General features: G+C 34.1%; 1 protein-coding gene across 2 annotated transcripts in view; it reads left to right on the top strand.

The window, feature by feature from the left end:
* Nucleotides 1-27785, top strand: part of LOC115215159 (E3 ubiquitin-protein ligase Rnf220) — a 172742-nt gene that overhangs the window by 94476 nt on the left and 50481 nt on the right. For both annotated transcript variants that reach the window (XM_029784335.2, XM_029784334.2), the window contains one exon: nt 13249-13375. In XM_029784335.2, the coding sequence (XP_029640195.1) occupies nt 13249-13375 (127 nt within the window). The remainder of the gene's footprint in view (nt 1-13248; nt 13376-27785) is intronic.

Genomic DNA, 27785 nt, shown 5'->3' on the forward strand with positions numbered 1-27785 from the left:
TAATGTTTGAGGTGTTGGGATTACACCAAGCAGAAATGTGTTGTAATATTTTAATTCGTTTGAATGAGGACTAGTAATTTTTTCTTCCTTGTAAGAAAGGCTTTGTCTCTGGGCACCGAGTCATACGATCAATATGAATAAGCTGAATGAATTGAATAGTGTTAGTTGTGGAGACTGTTGAAGAAATACAGCTGATAAAAGATTTAATAATCAGGTACAAATGATTTGGTTTTGGTTTTCATACTGAATTTTTATTTTGCAACAGTTTGCAACTGATGATGTTCCAGATCAGCCCTTATTGAGCAGGCCTGTGGTGCAAAATATTCCAGTTGTGACTCTCCTATTATTCTTAAATGTATCTGGGACTATATTATCCTATATGTCCTTTCCTTTTTAAAGACAACAGAGTGTAATTTGAAAAAGATTTAGCTGTCATTTCTAGCAGGTAGTGTAACTACATAGAGTATCTCTTGTTGGCTCCAAATATTTAGTTTAAATATTTGTAATATTTACAACATAACTGATTTTGCTTTTTTTTTTTTTTTTTTAATTATTATAAGTTGTTACAGGTCCAATTAGGAGGTTTCAGATACAAAAACAAGGCTGAGAGACACAATTAGACTCCTGCCTGATGCAGAATACTGAAATAGTACCCTGTTGTCTTGTAATTAGCACATTAGTTAATGAAATGTTTGTTAATCATACAATGCTCTTGCTTTTTATAATCAGTGAGCTGTATTTAATTCATATAACTAATACTTATATGATTTTTTAACCATGAGGATTCTAGTTATGGGACGTACAATATCTATTTCTTTACTACCCACAAGGGGCTAAACACAGAGGGGACAAACAAGGACAGACAAACGGATTAAGTCGATTATATCGACCCCAGTGCGTAACTGGTACTTATTTAATCAACCCCGAAAGGATGAAAGGCAAAGTCGACCTCGACGGAATTTGAACTCAGAATGTAATGGCAGGCAAAATACCGCTAAGCATTTCGCCCGGCGTGCTAACGTTTCTGCCAGCGCGCCGCCTTTTGGACGTTCAATATCGACTACGTATACCATGACAGCTTAGCCAGCTGTGAATCTAGCTGTGATGTACTGGGACTTTATCAACTGGTTGATTGATTCTGTCAAAAGTAATAATCATCATCTTCATAATAAGTATACTTGGACAGACATAACTGACACAGCTGGTATTTGCTACTTTTTGATTCCTCTGCTTCATTTGTGTTGTTGCATTATCATATAAGTCACTTTTATCAGAGCATCCTGGTGATAGCTGTTACAAACATTACAGAAATTATTGTAAATTTTCATTAAATTCCTCTTATTTGGCAGAAAAAAAGGACAATATATTGTGAAAGCAAATATTAAAAATTGCTGAGTTTTTATGATAGTTCATAAAAAACGATTTTTATTTATTATTCAAAATTACGCTTGTGAAAGCTATTGATATTAGATCTAGAGAAGAATATTGTTATAAATGTCAAGAACAGTATTATTAAAGTTGTTCATATATACTTATTCATTGAATTATGAGATTGAATGCAGTCATTTTTTTTCTTCTCCTTTTAAAAGAATGTCTTGTTGGTTAATTGAAAGCTTCAGTAGATAAGTATAGAGGTGTTATTATAATTCTATAAAGAAAAGAGTAGAGCAATTTATTCTCTCTCTCTTTCTCTCTCTAGCTAATGAAATATTTCATAAACTGACTTCAAGAGTCACACACACACATACCAACACGCAATACTATACGCCACTATATGTGGAGAGCTGCTATGTGATTGTCTGACCTGCTACAAATAACACCCAAATCTCCCTCAAATCACATCTACTAACAGCATGCATTGGTAAAACTCAATAATAAAAAAGAAATATTTTAATAAAGCACATTTTTTTAGGCTCACTTTCTTTTTAAATTATCTTCATATGCCCTATGCACAGAAACTCCCTCTCCACCCTCTCTTTTTCTCTAATCAAAATACTTTGCAAAAATGCTATTCTAAATAATTATCAAAATGTTAATCAGACTAATATTAGTAGCCAGGTCTAACAGGTAATGTAAATCTAAGACTCAGTCTTGTTAGGCCTTCAGTTTGAAAAGGGCTATTGATCATCCATATCAATGGTTTATCTATCTAAGCAAGCCAAATAATCATGTCTGTATTCAGTAACGCTCTAATCAATGTCTCTACTTCTGAGGTAGTCCTTTTTTTGGAGATTTTTTTTTATCAACCTTTTATAATACCAAGCCCCCACCCCCTTCTCATGAAACCTTGATTCCAAGGTACAAGCTTCCTGCTTTAAAATGATCTGAATTAAAACCTATCGGAGTTTCATGTCGATTCATGTTCCCTATACCAGCTTAAAAATGTGTCATTTTACTAAATTCTTCATTATTTTCAAAATTAAATGAAACATAAGCACGGGAGTGGGTGTGTGGTAAGTAGCTTGCTTACCAACCACATGGTTCCAGGTTCAGTCCCACTGCATGGCACCTTAGGCAAGTGTTTTCTACTATAGCCTCAGGCTGACCAAAGCCTTGTGAGTAGATTTGGTAGATGGAAATAGAAAGAAGCCCGTCGTATATATGTGTGTATATATATATATATATATATATATTATATATATATATATATATATATATATATATATATATATGTGTGTGTGTTTGTCCCCCCAACATCACTTGACAACTGATACTGGTGTGTTTATGTACCCATAACTTAGCAGTTTGGCAAAAGAGACTGATAGAATAAGTACTAGGCTTAAAAAGAATAAGTCCTGGGATCAATTTGCCGACTGAAGGCGGTGCTCTTGCATGGCCGCAGTCAAATGACTGAAACAAGTAAAAGGTAAGCATGTATTTCAACAGTAATATCATAACAAAGGGTTTTATGAACTAGGTACTATGATCAGATTGCTGTCATATCAGTTGACAATTGTTTCCATTTTTTTGTTTTTCATTTCATGGAGGAGCTGGTTAAATCGCCCCATCTATGTTTACTTGTGACTTGTTACTAAGATGATGGTGTTGTCTCTGATGATAAGGAAAGTGAAAGTACCAGTAGGTGGGAGCTATCTTTTGCTACACAGCTAGTGCTCACAGACAAGCTGAAACAATGACCCCAATTTATATGAATACTTTTAATCTAATTTGTCATTAGATATGTCAGCCTAACACTGGTTGTTAGACCTAGCACTTCATTGAGTATATCATCACTACATGTAAGTCTTGGATACCGTTAGTAGATTTCACTTTGTTGCAAACATTCATGTTTTTTTCACCAGATGTTTGCTTGACAGTGACTCTCTATGTGTGAGGAGAAATTGTTTCAGTCGTGAGCACTGATCCTTTTCTCCTTATATTTTTATTGCTAAATCAAAATATTTGTACAAAAAGCAATTTTTGCAGGATACTAGACATATGTGTGCACAACCACCAGGAACTGAGCTCAATGAACAATCTTTATGCTACATTTTCAAGAGCCTTCTCCAGCTAAGGTAAACAGTGTGGCCCCTAGCTGCTTATCATCATTGGCCTATACTGATGATGTACAAAATTCCAATGCATTCAAACCTGTTCCTCTTTCCATTGCCAAATATTTTAGAGGTCCAAGATTTGTGATTCCACATTGCTGAGAAGGTCCTAAACAAGATTACATTTAAAAGACTGCTCCAAATCAGTATCAGAGAACATTCCAACAGAATCACAGAGAGATTTTCACTGGGACCAAGATACAGTAGACATGATCTTCATAGCAAGACAACACTATAAGGAATGCAGGGAACAACATCACGACCTCCTGTATAATGTTCTCAGAAAATTTACTTGAATCAGACCCATACAAGGATGATGGCCCAAGTTATAGGTGGGATGAAATTTGAGCCCTTTAGTGTAGTAGCAGAACTGTGACATGTTTGTATGTTGATTCTACTGATTTATATTTTCCTTTGTTTGCCCTTGCTGTTATGCAGGAGATGAAAACACACTCAAGAGTCACTATAAACTTACACAGTTCTTTTCACTTCAGAGGTAGCTGACCACTCCTAAGTTCAGATCTAAACTGTTTATTAAGTACGAAATGTTTATCAAAATTTATTTTAGATATACTAACCCGGCTGAAAAGTTTTTTGGTTCATAAGACCAACCTGGCCGAGAGTACCCATTGTTATTTAAATGTGAATTTAAGCAAAAATCTCATGACTACATTCATGAAAATATGTGATTTCACTTAGTAAATAGTTGAGTTATAGTATCCGACATTGTTTGGCTTGATATCTGATCTCAGTGAATTTTGGGAGATTTTTTTTCCATATTTTTGCAGCATTGAATTTTTTTTCAACTTCGAAAATGGATAGGAGTTTCATGCTATGAAGCAGTGATTTCGAATTTAAAGGTTTTTCAACAGAAAATCTGGAGATATCGAGAAAAAGAATGAATGAGGTACTAAAGCACTTGGAGTACAAGAATGAATGAGATATTTCTGTATCCGAAACTGAAAGCGGCGATAGCGACAGCAAAGATGATTTTACATTGGAATGAAGTAAAAACTGTAAAAATGTTTTTATTAGCAATTTTTCTGAGGATATGGGGTCTATCCATAGTCTTTCTTAGGAAGCGAAACCATTAGACTTTTATTTCAGTATGCTTGTTTGAAGCGATCACTGCGGAAACAAACTGTTACGCAGAATGTAAACAAACAATATATGCCAGGAAAGCCCACGAAATGGGGGATCAAAGTTTGGAAAATGTGAAGCAAATACTGGGTACTGCTGTGGATTTAGTTTTTATACTGGGAAAATAATGTTAGTCAGCATGGCCTAGGGTACGATGTGGTCTGGAATTTATCACTTCCGTACCATAACTAGGGCCATATATTACTTTTTGACTGATTTTTTTTTTTAGTTCGGTCAAACTTGTGGTGGATTTAGGTGGATTCCAGTATTTCAGTTTATTTCACCTTTATGGTACACCTGTTCTTTTGTGCATTAAATTCAGCTGATAATCTAGTGATGTGCACAGTTCTTCTATATCAAAATTTTGTTGCATACCTAATTGAATATTAGCTGATGATTCATTTTCTATCGTGATGTTTAAACAAAATTTTAATATTTTTACCTTTTGCTCAGTTTACCTGGATTTACCTGTAATTAAAGTCACTTTGAGACAAAAGTTATGCAAAAGAATTGATAGAGAACCCTTTCTTTAATTATGTTCCAAATATCACATTAATATGTTGATAAGTAAAAAAGTTAAAGTTGTTTAATGAAACTAGTTTAAATTCATGATTATTTTAGAATTTAATTGAAACTCATGAGGGATGTATTTTGGTCAGAAATATAGTAACGAAAGGGTTAAATTTGCTCCTCTGGCGTAGAAAACAGAAATTAATGTGTCTTGAAATTTAACATTTTACTAGCAATAGTTACCAGTCATCCAGCTTGGATGTATTTGTATAGCAGACTAGCTCTTCTGGAACTTAATTTTATGCCTACTTCATCACCTCACTTCATTTCTCTCTTTCTATTGGGAAGGTCATGTTACATCTACATTTACAGTTTGCATGACTATAAGTCGGATCAGAAAAATGCATCAGATCTCTCTGGGGGAAAATTACCTGCTATACATAAGTCAAAGAAACAGAGGTTCTGGAACCTAAAGGTGTTTGTGTTAGCAAAACTCATACTGGGAAGTCTGAGTTTGGATAAGTTTGTATGACACAGAGTGCTGGTGAATCTAACATTTCAGGACTATCTTTTTATTTGAGAAAGGGAGAAATAATTATTTAAAAATTAAATTTTGTTTTAGTTTTTTTTGTTTTTTTTTCATCTGTCAATCAGTCAAAAAACTGTTTTTCTTTCATTCTTAGATTAAGGTACAGTCTCAGAACCTCAAATTTCTTTTCTCCTCTGCTTCATACAGAGTTATCCAAATTCACAAACTTTGATTTGATGTAGAAACTCCAGAGGGAGCTTCTGTGGATGTTTGTGATTTACAGGGAACACACACACACTCACGCAAACAAAATTTACCTTTTCATTTTGACGAGAGCAAAATTACAAAACTTTGTAGTTTTAACAAAATTCAGCTTACTTTCACTTTATAACACTGCCAATCGATTGATTTTTCTCTTTTAAGCTACCTTCAACTGATTGATTCTTGTATATTGATTGCTGTATGAAACTAGATAATAAAACGGTAGTAACAAGACAGAGTGGATTCACAGAAAACAAAGATTATTCTAATTAAATTTCTTTTCTTTTGATGACGTTCACTTAATCTGATTATGTTGCTTGGCTACTTCATCTTAATTTTTTTGATTTATTTATTGTGGTAATTAAGTGCAACTTCCTTGGGATACATTCAATTTTCAGTTTAATAAGATAGTCCATTTTCCAGTTGGTCTCAGTCAGCTAAATACAGCACCTTCTGATTTAATATGGTCATTTAATAAAGCAATAAAGCAGTAACCTCTTTGAAACGATATGGGAGGCTGAGGATGCTGTTGTTGTTTTATTTTGCAGTCTTTAGTCATGTTAAACAGATAAATTTTTGTTTGGTTTTGTTTATTATGTCTGTTTGCAATCTTAAACACCTCCCTTGTTTCTGTCATACAATGCTGACGATGAAGACAAAATAGAGAATCTCGGCATAGCTGCTTGTGGTTGTTTTAAACATGTTTTTCTTTTAATTTTTTAATTTTTATCCGTTATCTCTTGCACTTTAATCCCTCCCTCCCTTCCTCACCCTTCTTTCACACTGATATATTCATGAAATTTCCTGTTGAGATTCTTTTGTTGCAGTTGCTAAGTTAGTTGTGATGTGATGCATCATTTGTTATCACTGTTTTCTGTTCACTTGTTGTTTTTGTTGTTGTTATAGCAATCATATGTGACCTTTTGATCTTTCTAATTCTCTACCCCTGTCCCCTGCCCCTATCCCTGGCCTCCTCTCTTCCCCTATTATGCTGTTGTGAACACTGTTAATTTATTTTTTCTGTAAAATAAATAAAATAAATTTGCATTTTTTTGTTTGAAGTATAATTTTTTTTTTATTTTTAATCTATTCAAATAAAAGATTCTGGTAAAATGTCTTACACACGAAACAACTCGCTGAAAGCTCTATTTTCAGCCAGTTTAAATAATTTTGAAAAAAAAATCAAAATTAACCACTCATTTGTTTTTAAATTTCATATTTCATTTCATAAACCTTTCTTTTACTCAGGGGATCTTTCTTTTGACTTGGAGCACGTTTTGTCTTTATTTGCTTCCCAATTACCATTCTGCTAGTGCTTTGTTCCTTTCCCCTTAGTAATTTTTTCATTTCTTTATATCAAGTAAAGATTTTATATTCCTGTCCTCTTCAACCCAACTGTCTAACTGGTACATATTAGTCATAATAAGTAGATTAAAATCTAAATTATAGCAAGATGAATTTGATGTTATGAAAAACTTTTTTTTTCCCATCTAATCAATGATATTTTTTTGCATTATTCTGGTTCTTAACCTTATTCTAAATTGTAATAAATGTTTTTGTCTGTGTGTGTGTGTTTAAGATTTGCTTAAGATTTATGAATAATACATAAATCCTGTAATGAAATTGCTTTCTCAGTTCAGACATTATCGTGTGTGTGTGTGTGTGTGATAGTTGAGATATATGTATATATATATCTATTGTTGTTAAGAAGAAAAAACCTTCCCCTTCCTAAACTGTATAACAAAATGAAAATACATTTCCAACTTATTCTTCATCTTTTATCTTCCTGTTTCATCATCTTGTTATCATTTCCTGCTGTATCAATATGGTAAAGTTCTGAGGAGATGATTAGATTTTCCAATAAATTTAGATGCTTCTTCTGATACTCAGTCTGTGTGTGGGTGTCCCTCCTTTTGAGAAGTTTCAAGTATTCCTTCCATTTTTGAAAGTTCATGTTTAAAGTAAAGGGAGAGATTTAATCTAATTTAAATTAAGCACTTCCGATTTTATATATTTCTTGGTAATATCATTTATGAGAAACTCCCTGTTTTGGGATTATATGTCTCCTTATGCAATACTTGCCTTCCAAATAGAACTTTATTTAGCTGGCAATTTATTTTGATGTTTGTGAGTCATTTATAATTCACTACACAATGATTGCTTCCCTCATATACCTGTCAACGGAGCCTCTAATTGGTCTTTGTCTGAGTATAAGAATTTAATTGTTCTTGTTATCCATAGCACCAACAGCCATTTAATTATTCTTTACCTTCAGTGTAATAGCCCTTATTACAATTTATGTTAGCAAGTTGGCACAAATTATCTTCTCCAATTATATATATATTAACATAAAGCTAAAGTTTTTACATATTTTTTCCTTAAACTTACTCTTGATTTGATTGCTGTTTCAGAAATTTAATATTTTCTTTGTTATAAGATATATAATTCCTTTTATTATAAATTTTATTTTTATATATGCTTCATAATAACACCCACACCTTCACTTTCCTTCTCTTTTCTGTTAATAACCTAGGATTTTTTCCCCCTTTCAGAATATATTATCTATTTTTGAAAATGTATGCAAATTATTTTTATACTGACAGCATGTCTTATTAGCAGGCAACTTAACTCCTCATGAACTTACTAGGCTAATAGCTATGCATTGAGAACCTTAAATATTTTTTATTTCTAATGAGAACATAAAAAAATTGTGTGTGTATGCTCATGCAAATCATTACAAGTACCCATGGTTGAATGGTTACGAAATTTACTTTGCAAGTAGAAATTCCCAGGTTTGATCTCAGTGAGTGGTGCCTTAAGTAACTGTCTCTTACTATATATGGTCTTTGGTTAATCTAAGCCTTGTTATTAAAAGTGTGTAGAAAGAAACTTTGTGGAACCTCATTGGATAGACTTTACCTGTAATTCAAAAGGTGGCCTTATCACAGACTGTCACACTCTGATAATGTGTATGGGATACCCAGCCACTTACAGTATGGTTCAATGAGAGGTTAATCCATTGAGTCAAACAATCTGGCTACTTGTCATTTAAAATCAACACAAGATCCACACACTTCTGTTGGAAATAAAAGGTTCTTCAACTCCAGCAAAATGCAGGTTTATATACTAGTTTCAAATTTTGGCACAAGACCAGCAATTTCAGGGAAAAGGGTAAGTTGATTATATTAACCCCAGTATTCAACTGGTTCTTATTCTATTGATCCCGAAAGAACGAAAGGCAAAGTTGACTCTGGCAGCATTTGAACTCAGAGCATAAGGACTGGTAAAATGTCCCTAAGCAGTAACCAGTTTGCCATTTTAAGCACACTGTATATTGATTGAAGCTGTAAGGAAATGAGATTTGGCCATTGAGTGTTAAAAATCTGAAATAGTTGCAAAAAATTGAACTAGTGCAATCCTATGGCTATGCAATTCTAATTTGAGAGCAGAGAAAAGTAAAGAAGTATCACCAGGTGTATGGTAATGGTATGTACAGGAAAATGAGTGCTATGTGTTTGTTGAAAGAACAGTATTGTGAATTGATAATAGGTATTCATCATAAAAACAGGCTGCTTAAGAACAGATCTGAGAGCAATGTGGCTTGCAGAAGAGATGATGTAGAATGAAGATAGGTAAAAAAAGATGCTGTATTGCAGACATGTCCAACCCATGACAGCATGTGACAGATGGGAGGTAGAAAAAAAACTAAAAATACTGCATGTCCTTTTGATAAAACCTCTTTTCTTCAGTTTCACTGTTCTTGTCATACTTGTGGTATAGATTTTACCAATGACACATTTGTAGTCATACTTGTTAGATTGCATATGTTCGTTCTTTTCCTTCTCTAATCTATGATTTCAGTATATTCTTGGTTTATAGTGATTCCATTCTGAGATTACTTAAGTATAATTCTTACAGTGTTTGCTGAGAGAGAGAGAGAAAATTAGCCTGATAGTGTCAAGCCACATTTTAAATTTTTCAGCAGATATAGAATATCACAGAACTTGGTTCTTATGCTTCTAGGTGTATGAAGTATATTGACAAATTATGAAACTCTTAATAGTTTTTGAATTTAGAGGAATTTTTTAAAACTCTTTTTTAAAGACAATCGTAACTCCTTTTTAAAGAGGTGTATCTCCCTTCTTTATAAAGACCAAGGAAAGAGGACAAAAAGAGATTAATTTTTTTTTTTTTTATCGAGAATACCTCATTGTGCTAAAAATAAGGCAAGAGACTAGCAAAGATAATTGAGCATAACATTTAAGTGCTCATTGTTTATAATTATTGTTGTTGCTGAGGGCTGTTTCCAGGAAAAGGGGTGAAAGCAAAGATTTGTGGAATGAGGAATGACTTCAAGCATAAAGAATGGTGTTAATGAATGGGTAATTACCATATAAGGGAAGGGATTGAGAGGTGTTTGTTAGATTTTTGTTGTTTTTGTTTTGTTTTGTTTCGTTTTTATCCCTGGTTTGGCTTGAAGGGATGGTTTTGTGTTGCTCTTGTAATCCAATTAGCAAGTTCATGTTTCCCAAACCTAAATGTCTTTCGGAAAGAAAAAAAATCCTTAGTGTACACGGTTACCATTTAAATGGTGCATTTGCTCTTCTTAAGCTTTCAATTGGTCACTACTTCACAGGTTTGCAAAAATCAAAGGCAAAAAATAAAATAAAATTCAAATCAATGAGGAAATCAGCACATATTGAAAGAAAGGTTGTGTCATGAGGTGTTGGCATAAGTTTCTAAGATAAAAGAAATAATGAAACAATAATAGATTATATACATCCCTTCCCCATGAAGGCTTGGTAAAGATGGTCTTAGTTGACTAATATTCCTTATTTCATGTATGACAGGTTCCCTCCATCCCCCTGTTATAACTATATACTATTTTAGGAGATGAAGTTTTTGTTTACTGAATAACATGAAGTCAGGTTACATGTGTGTCTGTGTGCATGTATTGATGTGTAAATATGCACACTGTTTTTCCAAATTTTAAGTATTATTAGTGATAAGATTTTGTAATAAATATTCATTCCTCTACAGATCAGTTGTTTGCATTTAGTATGCCTCCCACATCCCTGTCAACCATGATTGAGCACACCTATCAATTGAAATGATTTTAGCCAAAACCAGGCTTTTTTTTTTTTTTTAGTGGCAGGGGTTTAGGCATATCTTAGACTACACTATTTAATGAGTCTTCTTTTGAGACAGGTGGGTAATTAGTTAAGGGGGATTTGGCTATTGTTTCTTGCAAGTTAAGTGACTATGTAGAGGCTGATTGGTTCAACTAACAGTGTAGTGACTGACCAAACAATATGACTACTGTTCAATAGTTCCAAATCTAGTGGACATGTGTGGCTCTGTGGTTAAGATGCTTGCTTCCCAATCATGTGATCTTACATTCATTTCAGTGCATGGTGCCTTGGGTACTTGTCTTCTACTTAAGCCCCAGCTCAGCCAAAGCTTTGTGGGTGGATTTTGTTGACAGAAACTGTATGTACCCTAATCTCAAAATCACATGGTGAATGTAAATGAGCGTCAACATTCTACAAGCAAGATTGTTCGTTTCCAGTCATCCATGAAAATGTGTATCAAGCTATGGGAAACAGGTGACTGGAAGGGTATCCAGCTATAGAAAATCTGGCTCAATAAATTGTCTGACCCATTCAAGCATGGAAAAGTGGACCTTTTTGATGATGATTATAATGATGATAATGGATCTAATATTGTAGAAATAAAGATTTGCTAACTTTACACAAGGAACATTATTTCAGTGTTACTCTCAGTATCTTAGTAATTGTTTAAATAGCATTTCAGTAATGAACTGCCAAGTCCCCAATTTGTTTTGAACACATTAGGATAAAGAACTAAATAGGGGAACCCAGCAAATATTTATTTTTCTTCAAATGAACAAATATTTATCATCATCGTCATTGTCCATTGTCCATGCTGGCATGGGTTGGACAGTTTGACTAGGGCTGGTAAGCTGAGGGGCTGCACCAGACTCCAGTATGGTTTGTACGGCTGGATGCCCTTCCTAATACCAACCACTCCAAGAGTGTAATGGGTGCTTTTACATACCACGACTACGTCTTAACTTGGTTTGATGGTTATTCTTCTCAAGCACAACATAATGCCAAATGTCTTGGTTGTTTGTCATTGCCTCCATGAGGCCCAGCACACACATATACATATACATACTCACACACACACACACACACACACACACACACATATATATATATATATATTATATATATATATATATATATATTATATATATATATATATATATATATGCACATACATACCTATACATAGGCTTCCACACTGTTTCTATCTACCAAATTTACTCACAATGCATTAGTCAGCTTAGGGCTATAGTACTCAAGATGCTGTGCAATGGGACTTAACCCAAAACCACAAGATTACAAAGCAAGCTTCTTAACCACATAGCCATGCCTGTGACCACAGTGAAAACTGTATTTCTTCAAATGTATGAAATATTTGATTTTACTTCAGCCGAAATATGAGTATAAAGCAATGGTTGGGTTTCTTTTTGTTTATAAGCAATCATTTTCCCTATGGTACTATCATCATTTTGAGAGTTAAGCAATCTTCAGCTTCCTATTGAAATCTATATTCAACTCAGACCTGTGTACATAACTTTTTCTTTTCATGTACAGTTTATACAAAATTAACTATGACTAACTCCTACAATTGTCTCTATGTATTTTTCTGGATGGTGGTGATATTATTTTTATTTAGTTCCAGATCAATCAACCCTCATTGAACAGGCCTACTTTCAGTCAAAACATTTTCAACTGTGGCTGTCCTATTTTAGTGATATATATAAGACTACATGATTTAATGTTCTTTCCTTATTTAAACCACCCATACCCAGCCATAATATGTTCAAAATGGTCAGATCTGGCCTCTCACATCTACCTTACAATATCATTCTAAAAATATACAGTTGCATAATCAAAATCTCAAGGCTACAAGATAATGCATAATTAATTCAAGACAATTTTAGAAATGACCATTACATTTGACAGAGTAATCTGAATGCTAGAAGGGGAAGATGATAAGGTATGAGAGAGATTTGGCTGCTATTTCTAGAAAGCTGTGCAATGACAGGGGTTCCTCCTTGGTTATTTTATCCACATGTAGTGTGAATGAGTTTTGACTGAGGTATTATTTTTCAGAAGAGTAATAATCTTTTCTCTCAATATAAATACTTTTGTTTTAATTTCACAGAACAGAGGAGACGTAATATTTTGGATGGTCAAACACCATGTTGTCCAGTCTGTGGTTTAACACTGCGAGCGGGAGAATTTGAAGCTCATCTATCACTTGAAATAGATAAAATTGAAAAGCTTAGCAGGTAAGCATTAATTTAAGTACTGTGATATAATTAATTGATTATTGTTGTTATTGTGATTGTGGTGATTGAGCCATAGGTCAGCTCTGCATCAGTAGACATACAATCTTTCATATACAAGCAGTGATCATCTTTTTTTTTTTTCTCAGGCAGTGTGCATCTAGGACTACATCATTCTATGTATCCTCCCCCTTTTAAGACAGTAATCTGAAAAATTTGGTTTCTATTTCTAGTAGGTTGAGCAATGTAGAGGGTCTTTGTTGATTCATCAAATGAATGTGTATATATATGTACATGATCTGACCTCGTAAATGTTTGAATCCTCCTTCCTTACACTCCTGCATCTGAGATGATGTAGTCATTTGATCTTTAGTACCTGTATCCAGCAGACTATGCACTTCATTGAAGACTCCTATAGAACAGGGCGTTTTGCTTTTGCTTTTTATATATCATCTCTTTGACCACTGATATAATGACCTCTTGCTCTTCTGAACTTACCAGTTCAGTCCATTTTCACACACTCTTGACTATATGTTCCTTATCCACCAAAGCCTTGCATTATATACCAAAATTCTTAACCATATATTCATAAGCTGGTATCTTAAATGTGTCTCTACTCATTACAAGCCAAGCTGCGAGCATTTCATCCACTCTTAGCCTTTCACTTGCCTATGGCTAAATATTATTGTATTGGCAAATTCTTTCTGAAACTTAGAATAATTGATGGCATTGTTCAACTTTTGAATAAGTGTGAGGATTCATTGGCAGGGTGTGTTAATGTAAATTGGCAATATATGAATAGAAAATGAAATTTGGAAGTGATGTAATAGTAAATATCAATTGAAATTTGTTTTGTTCATTGATTCCCTTTTTTTTTTTATAAAAAAAATTCCTTGTTGGAAAAATAGTTTTGAGACATTCAAGTTGCTATGAGGTCTGCTCTCCCTTCCTCTCTCTTTTTTTCTCACTCTTTTATTTTGTTTGTTTTTTTTGTTGTTTTTCTTTTATATTTTTTTTTTCCAGTCAATTTCCTTGGTCACTCCTTTGATTGATTCCTTTCTACAGTCTGTTTTTATCTATTCTAATTGAGCTTGAATCACAAATGATTTGAAATTAGTTTAGCAATTCCCACTCTTTAGTCTACCAATTACAGCTGGCAAAAATGGGCCTTTCTTTTCGGATGCCCTTCCTTTCCCCTCCCCCCCCATCGCCCAATAATTGTTTGTCATCTTTTGAGGCTTGATTCTATCAAACTGCAAATCATGCCTTACCACCCTTCACACTCCTCCATATTTTGTTTATCGAAGACCGTTTTGTTGTTGTTATTGTTGTCTATTATATGTATTCCTGTTTGTACTACAATTTTCCCTATCCTTATATCTATTGGAAATTATTGTAGTTGTTGTTGTTGTTCTTCTTCTTCCTCTTCTAACACACCACCTCCACCACCATCATTTTGAATTTCCCATCCCTTCACTGTTTTATATCTAATAAGTAAGTACTCCCTTTCATATGAATGAATGGCCCTCAACTCTTACCGCTGCTGCTGCTGCTATTCAGGCTGCTTTCATTTCGTTGTCTTTAACTTCTATATAGAATTTTTCTTTCTACCATTTGTATATGCCATAAACATTAATATTTCTATTTATGATTTAGAAATTTTGCAGAAAGAAAGAAAAAAAAAAGAAAAAGAAAAAACATAATTTAATTTATTGGATCAGTGCTTCCGTATAACTACTTGACCTTCCACCTTTTTATTCTTACAGATGTATAGATGTGTGTGTGTGTGTGTGTGCATATGTACATACATAGCATGCAAGGCTTCAGTTAAGAGGCTAGTGAGTGGGCACATACCCACTTGATGTCTATATTTTGTTATTAACTCAAATATATATTGTGGATGAGATATTGTCTAGGAACTGAAACAACTCTCATAATATGATTTCCCATTCAAAGTCAATATGTTGATATCTTTTGGTCTTCATTTTTCTATATCAATGTATATATTCTTTCTTATTTTCTATGTAACCAGGCAATATCTAATCAAAGCTAATAACAGATCAGCAAGCATATGTTTTTTCCTCTTTTTTTTTTTTCGATATTATTATTATCATCATTATTATTACTACTACTACTTTTAGATGTTTGATTTTTGTGGGGTTTTTTCCTCTTTCCTAAATTATGTGTATATATATATATATATATATACACATACATACATATATATATATACATACATATATATATATATATACATACGTATATATATACACATACATATATGTATATATATATATACATACATACGTATATATATATATATATATATATATATATATACATACATACATGCACACACATAATAGATATATATATATATATCTTTTTATTTATATATATATATATATATATATATATTCACACACACAAATACACATACATTCATTGATAGATAATTACACACACACACACACATACCGTGTGTGTGTGTGTGTGTGTGTATACATACATACATACTTATATACGTATATACACACACAACATACATATATATATATAATGTTCCCAGTTGTAGTCTTTTGATGATTTTATTTGAAGCAGCAATTCTATGCTTTGTTGGACAAGATAGCGTGTGTACTACATCGCTATAAACATTCCACTTTATCGATTTCTTTGTCTGATAAAATTAACTTAGAATTCACTTTGTTATTGCAAATAAAGAACAGTTTTCATTTATTTTGCATTATAAGATGGCAGTAACACATTGCTGACAATATAAGACATAAACAAAAACGGTGTTGAGCTTGTGCTTAAATAGTCACTAGATTGTCTCAATTTTCAGTCAAAATACATTCATCTAAGGAATGTAAGACATTTGTTTTTGTGTGTGTGTGTGTGTGTGTGTATAAAATGATTTTACTTTTGTTTTATATATGTATGTATATAATGGCTTTACTTTTATTTCATTGATTATAACTTTTCTGGTTTTACTTTTCTTTTTTTTTTTTCTTTCTTTGAGCTTTTTCTTTTTCTTTCCTTTCTGTTCCTGATTTTCATTGTTATCTTCAAGAAGTGTAAATAAAAATTAAATGAAAACAAAATGGAAAAAGAAAAACAAAGAAGCAAAAACAAACATAGCTAAATCTGTTTTTATTGTAACATTTATTTGACCCTCATTTATTCTATTTAACCCTTAGGCTACTATTGAGAAAATCTATCAAGATGATGGCATTTCACTCTGTCACACACATACTGCATCTATTATATCTCCAGTCTTAATGGCTTGCTTTCTGAATAGATTTACTTTCACACCAACTGGCTTTCTACACAAACAAATACTGTGTATTTAAATATCAATTGTAATTTGCCCCCACTGTTACTTGTTAATATTTCATATATTCCACCCAACCCTTGTCTCTAATTGCTCTAATTTTAACTCTCTCTCTCTCTCTCTCTCTCTCTCTCTCTAAAGTATTATCATAAACATTCTGCACTACAGCCCCAAGAGAGTAATGTCTAAAAAGAACAAGTATCTTGATATTTCTTTTATGTGGTTTTATTCAGAAAGAATGTAGCAGGTACATGATAGCCTTTTTAGTGAGGTGCATGTGTTGGGTAGAGGGCTGTGTTTTTAAAAAGCACAAATACTGCCAAGCATAAGAGATATAAGAATGAAAATCCAACCATTATTTTTCTATAAGCATTAGGTCATTGTTTAGCTATGTCTTCTCTTTATCCCATTTATAGTTATTACAATTGTCTCTGTCCCTTCCAGTGAGTGTACTAATTTAATTCTAATGAGCCTTTATCCTCAATTCTTTTGCTCCACTCTAATCCTTCTGCTCCAGAATTGCATCCCTCTGAGATGATTTCGCTGTATTTACTACTTTACAACAATTCTAATTCAGCTGTATTAATATCACTTTATCCCACTGACCCATCATATGAAGTCTTGACGTTCATGGTGCAGTCTAATTTATAACTTCAAAGTGATATCCTATCAAAATGGCTTTGGCAAAGCATTTTGATCTGGGTTAGGATGTAATTAGCAATACACCTTTCCTTGAGACCTCAGCTCCATGATGGACTTGTACGGCTGTCATCATGACATGCAGTAATGCCTTGCATACTTTTAGACCTGGCAGCGTACCTCCCTATCCAGTTCCAACCACTCATCAGGTCTGATGAATTTCTTTCTAAAAAAATAGAAAGATAGTAAAGAGGAAAGAATAAGAGGAGAAAATTCAATTTCAGTACAGGACTTATACCTTGTATGAAAAGATGTAAAGTGAATTTGACTTCAGTAGGATTTGAACCCAGAATTCAGAGAGCCAGAATGATTGCTGCATAGTAATCTATCCGACATTGTAACAACTCTGTCAGTTGGCTATGTTGTCTAGCAATGTAAGCATCTAGAGTTCACTACATCATAAATCTATTTCAGATATGCTCTTGTGGATTATAATGAATTATAATGAATTATTAACTACACCAAGACCACAACTACAATAGAATTACAAATATTTATGACGAGTGTTTGTGGTCAAAGCGGTGCACTTGTCCAGGTTCAAACTTATTCTATTTGCGATGATCATGAAGGAAGAGGAAAAAGACACTAACTACACCAATAATATTGGCATATGAATGAAATGTTGTTATCATTTAACCCCAAGTCAGCACTGATTGAGCAGATGCTCAAAAGTATTTAAGAAGAATTATCACTATTTTTATATATATCTTGGACTACATTTAAACGACAATAGAGAGTATTAACATGGGAAATGACTTTTGCAAAAGTTAAGGCAACATCACTGTTCTAAAAAAAAAAAATATTAATTGAAAATACAAAAATCACTACAATCTCCCTCAAAATTGCACCATACCATTTTTGCTTAGTGTAGACCTTGATATACAAAAAGACAGAAAAGTCATGGTTGAAGCATTTTAAAATTATATCATATTCAGTGAGTGCTGGCCTGTGTTTTTTTATTACATTGTGACTTTGCAGATTGTTATACAGTGTTTCGACATTATGGGTTATTGCCGTGTGTCATGACTTAACAGATTGTAACATTACAGAGTGTACTGTGACATCACATCATATTACATCATCATTAGCATCATTTTAATGTCCAATTTTCCATACTTGCATGGGTTGAACAGAGTTTGTTGTCACAGATTTTTTGACAGCCAGATGTCCTTCCTGTCACCAATCCTCACCTGTATCCAAGCAAGATAATATTTCTCCATGGTCGGTCATGTTCCTGCAGAATATTGGAAATTAATGACACAGCTTGTATGACAGTGACACATTGCATGGTGTTAAGGCATGGAGATACAAACATATACACACTTACACATACACACATAATAGCTTCTTTCATTTCCCACCTACCCAATCAATTCACTAGGCTATACTAGAAGACACTAACCCAAGGTGCAACACAATGGGATTGAACCTGACACCGTGTGGTTTGGAAGCAATTTCCATAACCACATGCATGTACCTATTGCAATGTGTATATCCCAATAGTCTATTACAATATGTATTGTCATGTCTTACACATATTGTTACCTTGTAGTGAAGAAGATAGCTCATTTTTGGATGTCTAAGCTTACAGTTTGCACCAGTTTGTTATGTAAACTAGGTTTTGGCAGGATTTGTGGTGCGGAGTTATACTTAATAGCTGGCAGTTATGTCATGTCTTTTATTTCTGATTTTTTTATAGTTCACACTTGTTTGAAATTTTTATTATTAATCACATTTGTTATAAACCACATTAACTACTAGTACAACAAATTCTCTATATTTTCACAAATTGTGAGTTATGAGTTTTATGTGTTAGTGTGTGTGTATGTGTGTGTGTATGTGTGTGTGTGTGTGTACACATATACATTTATGTAGATACAATTATATACACACTGTATGTCAATTCAGACGAGGGCGTGTACTTCTATACAATTTCATCGACTTGATCAAGTTACATCTCATTAAATAACTTGAAATATGAGTACTAAACATAAACCTGTGACTGTTATATCCTTTCCTGTGTCAGCTTTCTAATTCTTTACTGAAGTGTATAATGGAAATAATTATGGTAGTGTATAATACGATTTATCACATGGATATAAAGCTATAAATGGCAATGTGTGGAGTGTGGAGTAGGTGATTGCTTTGACCTCACTATATGACTGGTAGTAATTTTATTAAGCATGACAGGACATGAACTGTAAGAGGGTTATGTGGTCACTTGACTTGCTAGAAGTAGCTGCTATATCTCACTTGAACCACACTACCATCTTAAAAGATAAAAGGTACTTTGCATAATGTCTAAGATATACTGTCTGATGAAATGGATTTGATGTGACAGTCATTGTTGGAAGGCCTTCGGTTAGCCTCAGGTCAGCACTGGAGTCTGGGGCCAATCAACAATAATTAGATACTTCAAGACATTTAGTTTGGTACCTCATCCTTTTTGTAACTCCATACTTCTCTTGTAATGTGAAGAAAAGTCATTTCTTTCATGAGTTCAAGGCCATAAAATTGTTTATAAGGGCTATTGCTTGATTGTATCTATATTATTGTAGACATTTAAACCTTTTGTTAACATTTTCTACCTTTCTTTCAACTAATTTTGAAAATAATGGAGAATTTATTAAAATAACTTTTTAATAACATTTTTAAGTTGTTGTTTAATACCATCTTCTACAAGAAGCAATTTTTCATCATCCAGTAATTTCTATTTAGTCAAGAACTCAACACTAGCATACAGGTTATAAATATCCATCACATAGAGTCCATCTGTTTTCATCAGTTATAATCATCAGCTTTATTATTTGATAAATATTTTAATGGGAGATATTTCATTGCTACACTTTACTATTGATGCTGTTTGAAAGTTTAAGTTTACTGTTAGTGTTTAAAGGGTGCACTTGCTGTGTACCCTTTAAACGGTCTAGTTTTTATCTCAAATTCTAGTAGGTTTATTAACATGATATCATCTCTTTACCAAGGGGTGCTTTTTATACATACCAAAGGCGTGGGTTTGTATGAATTAAGGGCAAATTAGTGACATCAGTTCTATTTAACATTTCTCTGACCCTAATGAGGATAAAATAGTTATGGAGCAATCAAGTGAAAATCTTGTTATTGCTCACACAAAGATGTGTTGTGATTCTTTCTCTATTTAATACCAAGGCTACTTATCTCAACCTATTGGGTCAAGTCCATTACAAATGATGTAGCTTATGTATGTTTTATAGTTTTAACTAATCATTTGTCAACTTAAAGAACTTTTTAATAAGAATTATTCTGTTGATTTGAATAGATTTTAATCTTAATTGCAAAAAGTACCAGTGTAAAACATGATTATTTAAAGAATTTTCTCTGAGTATGCTAACTGAAATGTCTTTGTAAAAGCCATTACAAAGCCAGCTTTGCACTTGCAAAGATCTACTTAAAATGATGCCATGTAAATAAGCTGGTTGTAATCCCTCTTAGCAAGAACTCTTTATTTGATGGAAGTTCAGCTAACAAGAAGGCAGCATGTATTTAGTAGCAATGAGCATCAATTCAGTAAGCTTCCTCTCCTTTCAACTTGTCAAAGTTTATAAAATCTTTAGCTAAAATTAGGTTTCATAACTGAGATAAATTGATCAAATCTCTCCAAGGCAGCAGTGAAAATCCCTTTTAACATTGACCTGTCATTGATTGGCAGTAAATTGTTGCACCAAGTTTTGCGGATTTTTTCATAAATTTCTCTTGAATGAAAATTTGACATTGCTAATATAAAGTCGCTCTCTTTGTTTCTTATTCCCTTCATCCTTCTCTTCTTTTTCCTCATTCATGTCTCACTTAATCTGGTAACCAAGTGGATTTCCCAGCAAGTTCAAGGTATAACTCAATTAACAGTACTCAAATGGTTGTTTGTCACTGGTTATGCTTTTCATTTGCACATAGCTTTCTCTGCCATCCCGTTAACAGTGTGGCAATATAGAAGCCTAGACAAACTGCTAATACTCACTTAGCATGAGTGTGATGACCAACTGTATGGTTCTGATGGAAATTAGCAAGATTTATTGCCATTTGGCAGACTTATTGCCATGAACATTACTAAAATTAAGATTCCACTTCTCACCTTAATCCAATCAAACCAATAATTTCTAAACAGTCTGCAAATAAGAAAAGCCAGTTGTGTGAGGTAATGTGGTGGGGAGAATATTATTTCTTTTTTTTTTATTCCTTCTGGGGTTTTTTTTTCTATTTTTTTTTTTAAGGCACTAGTTAGTTTGACACTTTTTCATTAGATTTTGTCTTTTATATCTTTTATCAGTTTATGTGTCCGTTGGCTTGTTTGTATGTGTATACTTGTGATTGTGTGCGTCTGCATTTGATAGTGTGTGTGTGCATGTAAGAGAGGTGAAGAGGAAGAAAGAGAGATTGTGCGTGTATGTATGTGTGTGTGTGCATGCATGCGTGCGTGTGTCTGACCATAATAGAACATCGTAGATTGGAGTGTAATGTATTCACTGTGTGTTCTGGCCCTCCCTGTTCCTGGAATGTTCTATCTTAAGGGGCTTACATTAGTCACTTGGCTCTTGACAGCAACCTGAACATTTGTAGCATTGTCGAAACCATTGGTCAGTAAGTCAATCATGAGGCACACATGGAAATCCTACCGTAGGAGACAAATTCTACCAGAGGCTTGGGTCAGAATAAGACACTGACAAATAGGACTCTGATCTCTTTTGTCAATGATTCATTTTGTATCACTGTCCTCTCAAAGACAAATAGGATTTCTCTCTTTTGCATTGTTGTCCTTTGTCTCGGCTTCAGTACTTGGTATCATTTGATAAATAGTAAAAAGTCTATAATTCATTTAACCACCTACCCACTTAGGCTGTTCTTATTGACTTTCTTCTTTGGTCTAATAGTTTGTTCATAGATTAAAACCACAAATAAATTTTCTACCTCTCTTGATTTAATAAACTTACCCAAGATTTATTTCATAATTATATCCTTATCTTCATATTTGTTACATTTTCCATTGATGTTTATTACTATTAATGTGTTGTTGTTGTTATCATTATCATTATTATGACAAATTAGCAGACTTGTTAATGTCTGACAAAATGCTTTATGATATTTAGTTATGGGTATTTGCATTCTGAGTTCAAATCCTACTGTGTTCAGCTTTGTCTTTCAGTTTTCTGAGGTCAATAAAATAAAGTACCAGTCAAGCATTAGAGTTGATACAATCAATTGTTTCCCTACCCCAAAATTTCTGGGTTTGTGTCTGTTAGAAACAATTATTATTGTTATAGTTAGTGTCTTAGGGTGGGTTGGCAGAATCATTACGTCAGGAAAACTGCCTTGTGATATTTGTTCTGGCTCTTTACATTGTGAGTTCAAATCCTGCCAAGGTGAGCTTTACTGTTCATCTTTCTAGGGGTTGATAAAGTTAAGTACTAGTCTAGTATTGGGGTTGATGTAATCAACTACCACCCCTTCTGTCAAAGAGTCCGGCCTTGAGCTTAAATTAAAAACACTGAACTCGACTTTGCCTTTCATCCTTTCAGGGTCGATAAAATAAGAGTCAGTTGAATACCGGGGTTGATATAACTGACTATGCTTAATAGCATTTTGTCTGTTTTTATATTCCAAGTTCAGATTCCACTGAGGTTGACTTTGCCTTTCATCTTTTCAGGGTTTATGAAATAAGTACCAATCAAGTACTGTGGTTCAGATATTCGACTAGATCCTCCACACACACATTAATGCTTGATATAATAATTTTCCTAACTCCACATTTGTGGGTTTGTACCTATGTTAGAAATAATTATTGTTATTATTAATATTTACACTACAAGCATCCCCTCCAACCAAACATGCTTTAGTTTTACTCAGACGAGAAAAATTTTCACCACGGTCAGATGGTGAACACACAGAACAACTGTTGGCTTGCTGCGTTCCCAAAACATGTACCAAGAGTGATAAAAATCAAACATCCAGTCAACATCGTGGTGTTTGGAGTGATCACTAGTGATAGCGATGTTATGCCTCCAGTCATCTTCCCATGTGGCCTAAGAGTCAACATAGAGGCTTACGTCAAGTGCTTGGAGGAGGTAGTGCTGCCCTGGGTCAAGAGGGTGGCTGCTGGAAGATAGAATTCTGCACTATGCCACACAAGCAGGAGAACCCAGTAACGACTGTCAGGCACTACAGCATGGCATTTCCAAATTTCTGGCTGAGTAAATTGCATCATGGTGCTGTTTTCCTCACAGACGGTTCCCTTCTCACCCTACTGTACTGTGTAGTCAACAAAATCAAAACCAAACAAGGCATGAAGTTCAAAGTATAAAATGACGACAATTTACCCATCGCACCCTGTGTATGAACATATATCTATAAAAACTGATCTTCTTTTTTCCTGAGTACCATCTTGTATTATTTTATTAGTAGAGAAATAAATGTTCATTCCATTCATTAAATTAACCTTCCATATGTTTAGCCTTTTAGCACTCATATAACTCTGTCAAATATAATGCTTATTTATTCACATTGTTTTTATTTAATCTTGGCTTATCTTCATCATCATCATCGTTTAACGTCCGTTTTCCGCCCTAGCACGGGTTGGACGGTTCAACCGGGGTCTGGGAAGCCAGGGGCTGCACCAGGCTCCAGTCTGATCTGGCAGTGTTTCTACAGCTGGATGCCCTTCCTAACGCCAACCACTCAGCGAGTGTAGTGGGTGCTTTTTACGTGCCACCTGCACAGGTGCCAGGGGGGGTCTGGCATCGGCCACGATCGGTTGGTGCTTTTAACGTGCCACCGGCACAGAAGCCAGTCGAGGCGGTGCTGGCATCGGCCACGTTCGGATGGTGCTTTTTATGTGCCACCAGCACAGAAGCCAGTCGAGGCGGCGCTGGCAACGGCCACGTTCGGATGGTGCTTTTTATGTCCCACCGGCACAGGTATCACAACTACTATTTCCATTGATATTTGTAGTTTGAAAATTTCAATGATGTGATTGTTTATTTTTAGAATGACAATGTAGGGTAGTGTGAGAGGTTAAATCTGGCCAATTTGAACAGAAAACAGATAGAATATTCGGATCAGATATGGCTGGTTTAAATGCTAAAGTGTTAACCTAAATTATCTAGTTTGTGAATTATTTTGTATTCCTTGAATTGATAACTACTTTTGAATAATTGTTAGACATTTCAGTGAAACATTCGCAATTAAACAAATAACCTTTTTATCTACATAATCTGGGAATAAGGGTAACCGGGTGATCTTAAGGGGCCTGTTGTTTATTTTGCATTTTGTGGCTTAGTAATTGGTCAGCCAATTGGTAATGAATATAATGTATCACTAATAAGGTTCTTATTAAGGTCTTTTATAATACACTGTACCTTTATCACTCAAATAAGAAACCTTTCTGAATGGAAGTTAACTTTAAGCATTTATTAGTCTTGTTTTTTTATGATGTTTGATAACAGTGAAAGTAATACTAACTACAAATACTTGAAACAAGAAAAGTGTATATGTGTGTGTGTGTCCGTGTGTCCTATTGGAGCTAGACATTCCCTTAAAGTGCTGCTTATTGATTCAGTCCAGTCAGTATTGTAATTCATATGACTGCTAATAACAGTTACAGGTAAATAATAACCAGTTGGGGGTGTAGGTTTCAGTTTACTTGTCAGGAATTATTTTATTACAGCCTGCAGCTGAGAACAAAGACAAAAATCTATATATTTACACCATAACAACAGTGTCACTGTGAGTTCTTGATGTCATTTATCTATTTGTCACATCCTGGCCTTGTCATATGTCTCAGTTTCCATTAGTATTTATGTCCAGTTCTTGCACTATAGACTTTTTATTGCTGCTTTTGCTATTTTTACACACTATTTATCATTTGCTTCACTCGATGGTGGTGTCTTTTGTTATTATTTGATGAGAGAGGCTTCTTGTAACGGGGTACGGTTTAAATGTAGAATAGATTGTCAAGGAGAAAAGAAAACTAGTCACTGCACATATGTACTACATTTCACACTCTGCTCCCTTTGCTTTGTTGTGGCTCACAAATACTTATGTTTGGAGGAATAATAGCAAAAAGTAATAACCATCGATAAACATTCAATGGAGGTAGGCTAGGTAACTTTTCAGCCCAGTCTGTTGTAGTAACTGTAACCTCATTCATCATTCTCTGGTTCGTCATGAGTTTTTAATTCACTCTTTTCCAGCGTGCACCACGGGTGGGCAGCTCCATGTTACTTTCTCAATATAATTCCTTCAGCAATATTACAAGATGTTTCCTGTCCTTTCTATATCATGACAACTTAGACCTCTCCCCCGCCCTCTTCAGCTGACAGTGAGGTTAGAAAATCTTTCCAGTCTCCAAATACAGTTATGTCAACAGTCTATTTCCAATAGGCTCTTTTAATAAGTTCTTAGTTTTATGGGTTTCTGATTTATTGTTTGAGAATTTAGCTCAGACACCTATGTTCACTTCACTGGCTGTGTTTTATAGTACATTGAGAGAATAAGATACTCAAAATTTCTTTAAGCTTTTTTTCTTTTCTTTTTTTTTTCTTTTGTTTAAACTTGTTCAGTTTGACAATAAGATGTATGAATAACTTGGAGTAAACTTTAATTGGTGTGCAGCTTAAAAAAAATAAAAGAATTGAAATTGTATTGGCTTTTTTTTTTTTTTTTTGTCTTATGAAATCTTGATATGCTGAGTTTTGTGAATTGTGTGAGAAATTCTTGATTTAAACCCATGCATTTACAGTAGTTGATTGAATTTTATTATGATCATGAAAGTCTCTGGAATTTTGCTTACCCCACCCCATAAATTTCTTGCAAACATTGACCCACAAGTGTCAAAGTGAGCTTCAACTGCACCAGCCTCACTGAAATGACTCTCTTGTTAAAGAGATGGCAATTGATTACCAATGTACTGTTTTTTCAAACACTATAGCAAAATTAGTGCAAACACTGTGGTATTGATCCCACATCTGTCTCAGATGTGGCAACCTCTTTAACCATATCCAGAAATGGATCACCTACTTGATTGGTATAAAGTCATAGGCATGCTCCAGATTCTAACCTGCAGTTGCAATGCTCTCTCTCTCTCTCTCTCTCTCATACACCATTCTTTAGAGCTGGCTGGACTCATACAACCTTCACACAGGCATGCCCATCCTCCTTGTCTCTCTCTCCTTCATTCATCCCTTTTGTTTCCTTTGCCTAGATCTTGTGTTAATATTTACATCTGGTCCTTCTCAGAATTTTGGCCCTTAGGCACTGTAACGATTTAAATTGTGTTTTTTACTTGTTTAAGTCATTTGACTGAGGTCATGCAGGGGCTGACTGGCTTCTTTCAGTTTCCATCTACCAAATTCACTCACAAGGCTTTGGTCAGCCCGAGGCATAGTTGAAGACACTTGCTCAAGGTACCATGCAGTGGGACTGAACCCCAAACCATGTGGTTGGTAAGCAAGCTACTTACCACACAACTACTCTGTACTATTATGCTCACCACATTTGAGACCATTACCAAAAAATTCAATTCCTTATAGCTTTAACTGTTGTCATTTTATCTTCTTTAGAGGAACAGTTGACAAACAATCAATCAAAATTCTTGAGTCAACTGCATCCATGAATACGTTTTTCAAAATAAAACTACCGTATAGAATTGTGTAAAAGTCAGATTTTTTAGCCCATTTTTTAAGATCAAATTTATGGGGTCAACTATAACATGGCTACTACTTTTCAGAGGTTGAAATTTAAGCTAGAATCCAAAGCACTGTGTCAGCAGTTGAAGCCCAACTGATGTCTAAGCAAATAAAAACAAAAACACAGTGAATTACAGTAATACTACCAATTCTATGCATCAAAACACACGTCCTGGTAAATAACAAAACCCATAAACAAGACTGTGTAGCTCTTATAAATTATTTACACTTTCTCTTTTATTTGAATCCATCAAACTTAACATAATTATGATACATAAATTGATTTCAGTAGGCTAGTCTGTTATGTTACCACCGGTAACATATCTACTCGGTACCGGCATGCCACTACCTACTCGGCCTGTTTCAAAAATGTTGCAGGATGTCATGTGCAGTAAGTGTCCAGATTATGGTGTAGAGTTGTTAATCTGGAGCAGGGATGCCCAAAGTGTGTTCTGCAAAACCCCAGGGTTCCCTGAAAGTTATCAGGGGTTCTGTGTTTTTAAAAATAATGTCGAAGGATTCCATGGCAAAAAAAAAAGTTTGAGAACTACTGATCTAGCGATTAACTAAATGTTTTTAGGTTTACAGAAGTCATGTCTCTGTACAAATTCGTACATGAATTCTGTTGTTCGCCGATAGTGCTGTCTGTGAAACACGTTTCTCTCCATGT

This window comes from Octopus sinensis, linkage group LG8 (assembly GCF_006345805.1).
Source record: "Octopus sinensis linkage group LG8, ASM634580v1, whole genome shotgun sequence".
In the NCBI taxonomy this organism is placed as follows: domain Eukaryota; kingdom Metazoa; phylum Mollusca; class Cephalopoda; order Octopoda; family Octopodidae; genus Octopus; species Octopus sinensis.